The 13,906-nt window shown below is 28.4% G+C and overlaps 1 protein-coding gene across 2 annotated transcripts in view; it reads right to left on the reverse strand.

Annotated features, from left to right (window-relative positions):
- LOC129988879 (uncharacterized) overlaps positions 1-13,906 on the reverse strand; it is a 29,280-nt gene continuing 15,374 nt past the window's right edge. The window contains exons 3-5 of one of the 2 annotated variants that reach the window (XM_056097157.1): positions 9,572-12,485; positions 7,659-7,778; positions 1-2,130 (exon numbers count right to left, since the gene is read on the reverse strand). In XM_056097157.1, the coding sequence (XP_055953132.1) occupies positions 1,863-2,130; positions 7,659-7,778; positions 9,572-12,485 (3,302 nt within the window). In that variant the 3' untranslated portion in view covers positions 1-1,862. The remainder of the gene's footprint in view (positions 2,131-7,658; positions 7,779-9,571; positions 12,486-13,906) is intronic. The other variant, XM_056097156.1, reaches the window with a different exon arrangement.

A 13,906-nucleotide genomic window follows, 5' to 3' on the forward strand; every position in this document is an offset into this window, starting at 1 on the left:
ATATACATATAAACATTATGAATCTAAGCTAAGAATAAATTGTATCATAGTTAAATTTTACAAATTTTTCTACCCAACAAATTTTAAAACATTGATCAGTTATCATTTAACTGTTAAAGAATACAATACAGTATTTTAAACATTACTTCATACAAGAATATCCAGTTAAGCAACAAAACAAATGGCATAACTAGATGTTTACTTTTTACATATGTACTGAAAATGCAGAATGAAACACGTGATTCATAATGAGACACTGGTACACCAGTTACTAGCCAATGGATGCTCATGCAAGATAATTGTGGGAATGTTATAAGTTTAATCCTTTATGGCACAGTGATGCATATTTGCAAATTGTTCCCAAAATTAATTTCGAATAATTTAATATTTAGTATTAGACAATTACTAAAAAGTATCAAATTCATTTCTTACATTTTTGCATAAAACAAATTTGTAATTTGATTAATTAATTTTAAGAAGGAATTAAAGCTCAGCACTAATTTTCTAATCGCTTTTCCTGTATTTCTTACCACATTTGTAAAGATTAATATAACTGCTGTTAAACAATAAAAGGATTTTAAAAAGTAGAATTAAAATAAATAAGAAAAGGATATTACTTTCTTATCTGGCTGACAGTTCGTCAGCAGACTTGTAAAGTGCCAAAAGTAACAATTGCAACAACAAACTTTATTATCAATTTATAAGCAAAATTCTCATAGTATAATTAAATTGAACATATACATGATTGAATGCTTTTTATTAACATTATTAAAAATAACTTAGAAAGAAAATTGTTTTTAGAAAAAAAAGAGTGGCTCTTTAATTTACAATTTATAATTTAAAACATTATAATAGTTATACTTCTAGAATTTCAAAAACACATTTTTCCCCCCTTCAAATTCTTCTACAATTGTATGCAAAAATTATTTTTAAAAAATGAAATACAAAATAATTAAATTAATTACAAAAAATAATTTTTTAAAAATAATTTTTTTCATTTATCATTAATCTCTCCTCTATTTTCGGAATTATTTACACATTTTTAGACCACGAAAATGTTTCTGTAGTGAAAAAAAAGAAGAAGAAGAAAAAAAAAACCTTTAAATATCTTTGATATCTGGTATAGCACTTCTCGACATTTTCCCTTTTAAGGAATATCTCCCCACTAGGTAGAAGAAGCAGCAGAAGAATATTGCAATTACAAAGGCATAATAAAAGGAAACTAGGAACAAGAGAAAATACTGTTTTCCGAGATATCTTAACTCTAGTTTCAGTCTCAGACTTTTCTCTGATACTTGAAGGTTTTAAGCAATTACATTTTTGTATTGAATAAAGTTAGAAGTCCAACAGTTTTGAAGCATTTTATACATAAGCAACCATTGCTATTGATGCAAAAAAAAAAAAAAGGTATTTAAAGATTTAGCCTTTATAGAATTAACAGCAGCTCTTATGACAATGTAGATCACTTGCAGACAATGATATCATCAAAAGGGGAACATAGTCAAAAACTGATTTCACTCTGGACGGACACAAAGCTCTATTTGCTATCGAGAAGCTAATCTCTTATCACATCAACGATACTGATAAAAAAAAAATATATATCTATAATATTTTTATATCGATAATATTTATAATATTTTTATCGATATCGATTATATATATTTTTTCATTTTTAAATGAATTTATTTTAAAAATAGTAAATCACATTCACAATCCTCATTAATGCCATTCATTAATTCTTTCATTTCATATCATTTATGATTTTTTTTATTAAAAACTAAAAGAAAAGTGAAACTGGAACATCATTCAAAATATTAAAAAGAAGCTGTAGGAGAAAACACCAGATTTCAGGAACAAGAAGGTTATGCGTCATTTACTGTTGGTGTTGAAGTAGACGTGCATTGAGAAACTGCCAGGTTCTGCTGACTAGAGAGATTATCATCTGATGTAGGAGATAGATGATTATCTTCTACAGCAAAAGGGCAAGCAAACTTTATTAATCTACGTTTCAATGTGCTGGTAAAGGAGGATTCAGAAAAATGTTGATCACATAATCTTGAAGATTTCAAGACACTCTGCATTTTTTCCGGCGGTATATCCCATTTTAATGCCGCAAGCCATTTTTTACGCCTAGAAAATAATAATATTATACATTACTTTTCAACCAAAACTAATTCATTCTACAATCTTCAATCATCTGATGACTTGAAAAAATATTGTGGCTAAAAGAATTAGCAGTGATGGAAAAACAGGTTTCACACTTTCAACTTAAGCTGATATTGTAAATGCGAATTGATACACACAACTGAGCATAACACAAAGCAGTAACAAATTTATTTTTGAGAAAAATGAAAATTTATGGTTATTTTATTGGTTGTATTTGTAACAACCTATGACATTTTGATATAGGGAGTGAGACGAAATTATTCCTATTTCTACATTCTCATGGACCAGCTCTATCGTTTTTCTAATTCCAAGACAGATGATACACGTATGACTAGTTTTCAAGAAATTTAATCAATTCTTAAGTTCCAAAGTAATTCAATTCAAATCAGATTAATGGTGGGTTTACATTCAGCCAGCTACAAACCATCCAGCAAGGCCAAGCAAGCGCAAACACTGTACAGTAGCAAGTACTTGTCCCATCGGAGCAAGAATTTTCTAAGCGCATGCGCTATCTAGTATCTGTGCGTGCGTGACTTACTGGAATCTTATAATTGGCTGAGTGTAAACACACCTTAAGAAAAAACGTTAAGCTAAGATTTTTTCCCTCAGATAACTGAATTTTCATCTCTGAAAAATAACTTATTTATAAAGCCGTTATCATAAAAATAAAAATGATAAAAGTTCTAGTGAATCCGCGCGCTTACTTGGTTTATCTCATGGGCCGCGGTGGCCTTTTGGTAAGGTCTTGGCTCCTGAGCCGTAGGGTTGCAGGTTCGAGACCCGATTCCACAGAAGAACCGTCGTGTAAGGGGGTCTGTTGCAAGTTAAATCCATCGGGTCAAACGTCCTCCCGCTGGTGTGGTGTGGAGAGGGGGGGGGATGTCAGTTCAGGTGTCGTCCTCGTCATCTGACATCAGTTTAAAATTATGAGGTCTGTCCCCAAAGAGCCCTAGTATTGCTTTACAACGGGAGGTTAATATAACTAAAACTAAACTTGGTTTATCACACTCCCACCTTTGATTATACACTACAACCAAACAATCCCTAATATAAACACCAATATTAAAAACAGAAATTTCAAATTAAATAAACAATTTACAAAAACAGGATAAATCAAATCCATATAATTAACTATTCATAAATCCTACAGGTATTTTAACACTTCTATAGTTTCTTGTATTCAAACTTTCATCCCAAATACTCATAATAATAGTATCTTTCTTGACATCACTATCTCTATCCACTGGAGATCTTATAGCCAGAAGATAAATCCGTTTAACAAAAAGTATAATTTCACCATTTGATGATTTTGAGTTGCATTACTCGAAACACTTTATCTTTACCTGGGTAAACGTCAAGAATTTTAGCCAATCTCTTCTTAGAATCGTTTTCAGTTAAAACAAAATCACTCAACTTTACTAAGTAATTTCTCTTTTTATGTAATTGTAATGGAACTTTCAAGTAGTCATGATGAAGCCTTTTCTTATGTGTTTTCTGAGGTTTTGTTAGTGTTTCCAATGCCTTGTAAAATCAATGTGATCAAGAGTATCCAAATCTGGTACTCCTACAATGGAAATATCTTGTATAAATATTGATGAAATGAGAGAGAGAAATGATGTTATTAAGATCTTCAGAGGATTAGGATTTCTCAGCTGAATTGAACTAATTTTATTTTGGGAAGTTTTGTTTTACCAGAATTCGTTGATGTTGCTATTTCACATACAAGAAAAGAATGTTCAAAATAAACTTTTGCTCGAACAAGGGCAATATCTAATTTTTTCCAATTTTCTTCAATTTGTTCCTATTCCACATCATATGATAATATATGTAGTGCATTAATAGATGTCAAAATTGTCATTTGTTAATGCACTATATATACTGCCATCTAGTTCTACCAAATTTGTAGCAATTTTTTCTAAACAAGAAAGTTTTTTTAGTTTAAATCAGAATAAAAAGAACGAAAGTCAAAAAAAAAAAAAAATAATAATCCCCAGTTAACTGAATTTTTAGTCTATAAAAAAAATTTATATACAAAACAGTTGCCATTAAAATTACTGAGCAAAATAAATTTTAAAAAAAAGAGAAAAATTATAATTCTACTGCATTAGCACTCTTGTTTTTTATTTTATTTTTTTTATCATAGAACACATTTGCAGTACCCATTATTCACGTCTTTGCAATTGTGCAATTCTTACACGATTGAAAGAATTTGCCCTTTCAAAATATAAGATACATGTTTAATAAAGCTTTGAAAACATTTTAGAAAATCAAAGAGTATGGGACTTAGAATTATCGTCTAGAAATATTATGGTTAAAATTTTTTACTTTGTTAATTGTTTCAGAATCCTGATTTTTAAAGTCATGTTTATAAATTTAACAACAGTACACAAGAATTATTACTTTTAATAGTTTTTAAAACACAATGGTTGCATTTAGGTAATAGGAAAATTGTATTTAACACATTAACAACACATAACAATTAAAAAATTCACCGTGAAGTAAAAAATAATTAAATTAAAATCAAAATTAATCAAAAAAATTACTGCTAGAGTATATTTTTTTAGAACAAGAATAAATATATATATATTTTTAAAATTATCTTTTCCCTTTTAGAAAACATTTCATTTAATATAGAACTCTTTATTTTATTTGAATAATATTAGGATAATAACTTTAGGATTTTTTTCTGGCTGTTCTTGTTGATTTAATTGATTTTTTTTCTGGATTTCTTATATATAGACACATATTCATAAAACTTTTAGTTAACCTCGGTTGGCAAACTGATAAGATATAATTTATTTTCCACTCAAAAATAAATTTAATCTACTCCATTTGATCAGTAGAAAAATTTGAAATTCCTGAAACTTTAAATAATTATAAAACCTAAACCATATATATTCATAATATATATTAGTTATGCCACTAAAAGGAATAATTTAAGAATATTTCATCAAAATGTGAAAGCATTGCTATCAAATGATTTTCCGTTGGTAAATTTGATATGGAATGACTCAGTGAGGAGAATTTTTTTTATTTATTTATTATTATTATTATTATGAGACAAATTTTTGCAGAAACCAAATCTTTTTTGCAAATTACTGAATTTTAAATTTAATTCCAAAATGTTTTAGACTTTGGGACAATAAACTTTTCATAAGATGAACATAAATAAAATATCACAACAAATAGACAAAACAAATTTGTATACTTATTGCCACAAAAGAAACAATCCAGCAATTCTTGAGACCAGTTGGCAGAGCATCAAACTGTTTATCTATTTGTCTTCAGTTCGAATACTATTCATAATACTAAGAAACTATCAATCCATAAATAAACAATGTGCAAAAACACCTATATAATATTCTGAATCTATATAATAAAATATACATTGTATTTAGAGAGCGCTAATGCTGCTACAACTAAAACAAAAATGAACTTAACCAAAATTAGAAATAAATATTAAGTTAATAGCCAAAGAATCAAAAAGAAAGATTAACTGAATCTGGCCTGAAGACTTTCTCAAGGGTCACCCTCAGGCAAGGATTCAAACCAGGGATTTTTTCTGTGAAGGGTCTGACTTTCGTCCAACAAACTGACCCCTCGTGACCCGAAAATCCCAGAAAATTGAGGTTTTAGAGATAAATTAGTATCACAAGATTAAAACAATCCAAATAATACCACAGCAAATCAAACCACAAAATACATGAAAATAGAACCAAAAAAGTAATATAAACACAAGGCAAAATACTTGCCTAAATTATTTATGCAGAATTTTAAAGAAAGTTCTAAAATTGTCTTAGAAGGTAAATAAGTAGTATTATGAATTAGAAATAAATAATTTCCATATTCCATATAGAGAGTTTGTATTCCATATAGAGATATGGAATACAAACTGTAGGAAATTTTTCTCGTTACAAGTTGTTTCAAGATAATAAATTCACTTTATTTCTAAATTTGTGTTCTAAGATTCTAAGAATACTAAATTTCATGATACTAAACACAAATTAAAGTTGCACATTTTAATGCCAAGAATGATCTTTTATACATGAGAAACAATAGCATAAAGTAACAAAGCTAAATTACTATAGAAAATATCAACTATAAAAAGTTTTAAAAGAATAATGAAAAAGTACTCTCCGTATGGTGAAAATTATAAAATGTTGTAACTAAAGCACCAAAAAAATTTTAAGTTATGCCTTCTATCTGCAAAAACAAAATGTTTATATTAATTAGTTAGCAATTTTTACTAACAAGATTGACTTGATGTTACTATGTATATATAAGCCTTTAAAAAAATTGTAAATATTCGAATAATTATTTGTTTTCATTGGCAGAGACTGTAAGATAAACTACATTTTCATACATACCAACCAATATATATATATATATATATATATATATATATGTATATATATATATATATATGTATATATATATATATATATATATATATATATATATATATATATATATATATATATATATATATATATATATATATATATATATATATACATAGATGAGACGTATTTTTATTTGAGACGTTGTATTTTTATTTCGTTTTATTCTCTCTCTATTACATCCAGGAAAGCATAATTATTTACAAGAAAATGCAGCACGGCACAAAAACAGAAGTAAGAAAAAAGGGACGAACAAATGATCTCTTAAACATGGGATTTCCGACCACGCGCCAATGGAATACATGTGGTGACCTTTGACACCTTTTCAAGGGCACCGAAAGGATCACTTTTATTTGATGCGTAGTAGTGATGGCGCATTATTTTTACAAAGGAATTAATTAAACCGAAAGTGGAATTGTATCACGAAATAAGAGAATATTTTTAGAATGAAGTTACTATGGGCTAAATTAAGATAAAATCTTAGAAATTAATTAAATTGAAATTAGTATTAAAATATCATTACATATATATATATTATAAATACCAACTTCCATCTGCATATATATTCTTACATATATTTAAAAACCACTTAGACTTTGTTTAGCTATATTATTGATTTGATAAATATGTATTTAATAATAGTTAACACTTTTTAATAGTGATAGCTTTCTGTAAACATTGCTTAGCAACATTTTTGTATTAAATTGATATGTTGTAAAGCTAAACTTAAGATATAAACAACGATCTAGCTGGATAGTCTCGTTTATTTATAAAATACAGTTTTTTAGGATTTTAATTTATGCTATTGATAAGGGTGTGGCAGATTGTTAGGAGCGGGGATAGAACCTGGGACCTTATGGTTCGCAGCCCAGTAACATGACCACAATACAAAAGCAATTGCTCGTGTAGCGTAGCTGTTAACTGGCTTATAAGCTTTCACCACAAGGGTATAGCAAATCTAACAAAACCAAATTAATCTACCAATGCAATGTACAGTGATCAATGAGTAATACAAGGACAATTATGTAAGCATTTTTATAATAGACTTTTATAATGTATTATTTAAAAAATTTTAATAGATATTATATTTACCTTGTTTCATCTGTAGGGAAGCTGAATAATGTTCGCCCAGAAGAATTACAAAGAGCACAATAGTCTCGTCTCCTGAAACTCTTTTCCAGAATTTTGGTATTTGTATCCCTGTCACTCGGCCTAAAAAAATTCATAATAATAATAATGAAGGTAAATATAATAGTAAATCAAAATAAGTCTTTGATTCATTTTCTTTAAAAATCTAGGGCTTTTTTTTAAAGTTGATTTTAAAAAAAGGAAGCATTCTCCCATGACTTTTTTTATATATTATCCAATATCGTCTATTTGGTTCTTCAAAATGTAGTGAAGGAAGCCAAATAAGAATTTTAGGCATCTTTTTTTCTTCTTTGATACAAATCTATAATTTTGGTAAAAAGAGCAAAAGCCAATTTTATTTACCTATTTAGCTGCGATTTTTTACAAACAGGTCAACAAACTGTCAATTCTATAGCGGATTCAGTCTAAAATTTATCTAAATCTATATAAATCAAAATAATCTAAAACCTATATAAATCAAAATTTGATACAAATCTATAATTTTGGTAAAAAGATCGCAAGCCAGTTTAATTTACATTATTAGCTGCAATTTTTTACTTTCCACTTAAAACAGGCCAACAAACTGTCAACTTTGTAGTGGATTTAGTCTATAATTTGACAAATATCTGAAATTCTGATAATAAAACCACATGCTAACTTTAATTATTTTAGTTTTTTTTTTAATGTTTTTTAGTTATGGACAAACAGACAGATATAATTCCAAAACTGATTTTTTAAATTAAAGGTGGTCTAAGCAATGAAGATTGAACTAAGCAGAATTTTTTTATTATAATACTTCCTCTTTGTATATTCTATTCACAAGAAAGTAAAAAATTCTGCTTCTTAAATACTTTAATTGAATTTTGTACTCTTGGATAATAATAACTGAACCACCCTACCCTAATTATTACTTGAGTTGTGAAAAATAGCCAGAGTTCTGATATAGAACTTTAAGGTATTAGGACCAATTGAAACAACAAGCCTGATCAGTTAAAAGTTGACTTTGGTTATCGCTATTCCATGTCTCTTGGTGGGATGCACTAGGATTATTTATGAAACCCCAAAATACAATCTCATTGATACTGTTGGGATGCACACGAGCATCCCTAATGGTGTCAAATTGTATATTATAAATTTATATGTCAACTAACATCTAATTGAACAGTTTCTTCTTCCTAATGCAACTATTCAGTTAATTTTAATTCTAAAATAGTAAGAGACATTTTATGTCCAACAGCATTTTGATTGGAATAAAACATAGCAAGGAAAAAAAAAAAAAAAAGAACAGCAGTAACTATCTTTTAGTTTCCAGGGTATATCTTGAAAAAATTTAATATTTTTGGCATGGTTTGTTTACAGATTTTATAGAGTATTGAAATTTAAAAAAACACAACATTAACAAAGAATGTGAAAAAATAAGCAAAATCTTTATTCCTTAACTTTTAAAAATGAAATGGAGATACACAATTAAATCAGAAGTATTCCAATTCATACCAAAAAAATTTTACCAAATCAAAAAAAATACTGCTATAATGCAAAAGGCCTAAAATATTTAGCATGGCAATAAAATAAATTTGATAATCATTGTATATTTTTATAGATTGTTTCGCTTACCTCACCCTATGCTAACCAATGAAACGCGTTAATCCAAAAGTTTGTCAGTGGCATGGGTAAATACAAAAGTAACAGATAATATTTGTAATCATTTAAGAGTGCTTAATATGCATACACCCCCCCCCCATATTATCAAGATGAATTGACAAGCATTTCATATAATTTCCCATTTTGTTAAAAAATTTAATTATAAGTTTTGGAGCTTTTTTAATTTCAATAGTGGCATTAAGTTGCATTCTAAAATAACTATAATTCATACTTACTCAGTTTTTATAAAGTTTCTAACTTTAGTAGAATCTATCACATCAGCTGAATTTAAAACAGACTTTGAAAAAGTGATGGACGATGAAATAGATGGTTGGGAAGTGTTGACCAAAACAGGACTATGCGAGTCAGAATTTTGTTTATATGCTTGAGACAAACTGGACGAAGAAGGTAAGAAGGAAAGTTCCATTTCTGAAGAGTGCTCTGATTTTGGAATACATAGAAATGAATTTGATACTTTATTATTAGATTTACAAGACAATTGATCAGATGATGAAACAGTTGTCTTTATCACATCACATTTCTTCGATACATGCTCCAGCAAAAACTTAGATTTTTTTTCATAAATGGATGGTGGTTTAAACTGTGTATCAGACTCATAAGAATCCACTTCTATTGCATGAGCAGATAAATCTTTTAAGGAACGATAAGATGCTATGACACATGGGGCATCAAATTTTATTTGGTTTTCTGAGGAAGATGGGCTCAACACAATTTCAGAGTTTAACTTTTCATCAGATGACAATTTATCAAAAGAATTTGTAGCTAAATTTGAAGAATTAGTCAAAGGTAAAATTGATAAAATAGCAGGTTTCACTTTAAAAGACATCTGAGAATGATTAGCATTATTATTAGGTACTGAAAATGATGTAGAAGTAGATTTCACAATAGATGGCATTTGTAAAATAGAATTTGTTGCAATATTAACAGAAGATAGAGGCAAATCACTCGATGGCACCACTGTAGTTTCCACAGTTGAAGGTGAAGGTAAAGTTTTTAGACTAGATGGAACATCAGGAAAATGAATACTTTTCATACATTTCTTTTTAGCAATAGGCCTGCTTTTAGAAAATGAGTCTGGTTTTGGTGATATCTGTATGAAAGCCCTTTTTTGAAGTCTTTCAGAAGATGATGAATTGTTGGTTATGGAACTTGGAACATGATAAGGTGGTGGGACAACTTCTTTACGTTGTTCAGAAGATGCAGTGTTTTCTAAATCTTTTAAAACAGGATTCGATAATATTGATGATATGGTAGTAGCAACCTGTTTTTTTCTTTCAGGAGAGTTTGATACAGATGATAACATAGGATTAGATGGCACCACTATTTTTGAAGTGGAATTTGCATTTCCTTTGGAATTCAATACAATCTTTTTCACAGGATGAAAATTAGGAAATGATGATCTTGCAGGTACGAAATTAGATTTTTTATGTATTTTAGATGAATTCAGTGCAGTTTTAGGAACAAAATTTAAGCCAGAGTTAGTTGGTATCACAGGTATAGGGGCAATATTTTCAGAATTGGAGCTTGATGCAACATTAACTAAACCTTTCAAGGTATGAATTGATGATATCACAGGTTCACCTTCTGTTTGAGTAGGTTTTGACAAAAGATCATCTTCAGAACATATATGATAACATCTGTCTAACAATATCAAGACTTCTGAAAGTGCATTCTTGTTCAGCTGGTATTTTTTCATTTGCACCTGTTTGTAAACATCCTGCATTCTTTTCATAACATGCTGCAGCAGATCTGGGCTTTTATCAGGGTTGATGTGATCATTGTCAGAAATGTTATCTACTTCACTGCAGGGATCTGGTGTAGGAGAAGTTGGTGGTGAAAAGCGAGGCGTGAAAAATTTCCACTCGACAGCATGAATATGTTTGCACATATTAGCATTGATCATGCTATGTGCACAAGTACATGAGTACATATGAACACAAACATCACAGTCATGGCATCTCAGATCACAGATTTCTGGGCAAGATTTATATTCTCGAGTCACATAAGCATCAGCCTCGGTTTCTGATCGAATCAGCCAAACTTTATAAGCTGATAAAGAAGTTATATTCTCACTCTTTATATCTAAGCTCATATTATGGCACATAATGATAGCTTTTTTAGCCAAATTAATTTTTTCTTCATCCACCATATTAGAAAGACGATCTATCATTTTAAATCGCACGTACTTCATAAGCATCATCAAGAACTTATCCAACTGTTTATTCCAACCTCTTTTAAAGCAATGCTGCAAGGTTTTATGCAGATGTTCCAAATAAAAATTAGTGCTAAATTTAAGATTATTTCGATAACAGCAACCCCACATTTCTTTGTTAGACCCATAATGCAACCCAAATATTTTTCCAAAGTCACTGCATAACAAATTATCAGAAAGAAAATTGCTGAAATTTTTTAACATAGTAGTGAAAACTTCTTGATTATTGCATTCCATCATCATTCGGAAAACTCGATAAATTGTTTCTCTTGTTGGAATGTGGTTCAATAACTGTGACAAATGTTTTTGGATTTTATCATCAACAGACCAGATACTCCATATGTGTCTGGATTTATCTTGCATTACTTCTTGCCATGCTTCATAGAAAAATGTATCATCATTTGACATAAAATAAGAATAAGACAATTGGCCAGTAGATTCTCGAACACATGAAAGAAATTCTAATATCGAAGATTTGTTTAACTTGCTGCTGATACAAAATGCAACAGGAAAAGCAACATCTTGTTCGTCCATGACAACAAGAGCAGTTACAAAATTTTTGCTTTTTTTAATGTATTGAGAATCAATGCACACAACTTCTTTAGTAGATGTAATAAGTATATGTTTCTGCAATTCTGTCATTATGATCAACATCAAGTTTTCAGTTTCAGTTCCATTTCCTTCTTGTCTGTACAGAAGAACAGGTGAATTTTCTATTTGGGGACAGGCATGAACCCACTGTTCTACATATTCAATAAAATTCATTTCTGCATTAAAAATTTCAGAAGTACAAGCATTATTAATATATTGAATATCTCTTTTCTTTATCATATGTGCCTGAAAATATTCAGCTGAAGATTGAGGATGTTTAATGTCATCTAGCTGCTCTTGTAATGGTATGCCTCTGGACACATTTTCTGAAAGAATTCATTATACATCAGAGAATAATATTCATATGACTTTATACAGACATATACAACACAGAAATATACAATGGGAATGATAATAATTTTGGTCTAGTACTTAGCCATAAAATGTAGCAGAAAGATTGAGAAATAGAAAATTAACAATATGCTATAAAGGATACAAAAGTAATTGTTTTTTTGGCATTTTCAACACTAGTTTGTATTTATCACCACTTTCATGCAGTAAAAGAAAAACTATTCAGCCATGTTTATTAACATGTTGACTTGAGAGATAATAAAATTATTCATGTTCCAAAAACGGTCTAACAGACTCACTCTATCTGTCAGACAGATTATCAGACTCTATTGCATTTAAATTGAAATCTGACATTTAAATTAAATGAAACAGTATGAGATACTAATTTTTATGGAGAGTTAATTTACAATAGTTAAAAATCTAATTAAGAAAAAATGAAAAACAAATCTTTATTTCAAAACATTATATAATGATAACATTTTAGGCATTATATGTCAGTCCTGTTTTTATATGAGATAACAACATAAACCATTGCATTTTATTCATGATTTTTACATAAAAAAATTTACAGAAAAAAAAATCCAGCATAAAAAAATTATCATGCTAAAAATGCAATGAAGAAAAAGATAATATTGTGGAAGGTGTTGAAGTTAATGATAACATTCTGCATGTTTTGTAATTACTTAAACATACATATATATATTTAAAAAATTGAATTTTTACTCCAAAACATCATAACATGATGATATTATCATCTCAGGAAACATTATTTTACTATCTGTCATTTTATACTATTACTTAGTCCTTATTTCTAAATCATGATCAAATTCATAAAATTATATCAGAATAATAAAAAAAAATGTAAGATATTTTCATAGAATTTGAAATAAAATTAAATAAGCAGGTTTTGAAAATTAACTGCTTTGAAATTTACTTTTTTTAATAAAAGTAAAGATTATAGTGTTAAAGCTAATATAACAATTAAGTAGACTACTCAATATTTTTATAATGAATGAGTGACAAAAATTTACTGCATCAACTATTGTACAATTTAAAAATTTATTAAAATTAATTAAAAAAAATAGCAGAGCAAATCTGTACCAGTAAAAAAGTTAATTACTTCAGATTTAAAATGGCATTAAAATAGTTGTGTGCAAAAATATGATGCTTCTGGAGAAAAATGTTAAAATAACCATTAATTTTTAAAATTAATTAAAAACTAATTTTGTGGAATCTTTTCTTCGTGAACTCCCATGAAGAATTACATACCAAATTTGGTTTAATGCCAATTTTATATCTAAGAGTCTGCCATATTCAATATCTTGAATTATTTTTACATCATGCAATTTTATGCATTCAATAAAGACAGTCTAAAATATGAATGTATTTAAAAATG

This window comes from Argiope bruennichi, chromosome 10 (assembly GCF_947563725.1).
Source record: "Argiope bruennichi chromosome 10, qqArgBrue1.1, whole genome shotgun sequence".
In the NCBI taxonomy this organism is placed as follows: domain Eukaryota; kingdom Metazoa; phylum Arthropoda; class Arachnida; order Araneae; family Araneidae; genus Argiope; species Argiope bruennichi.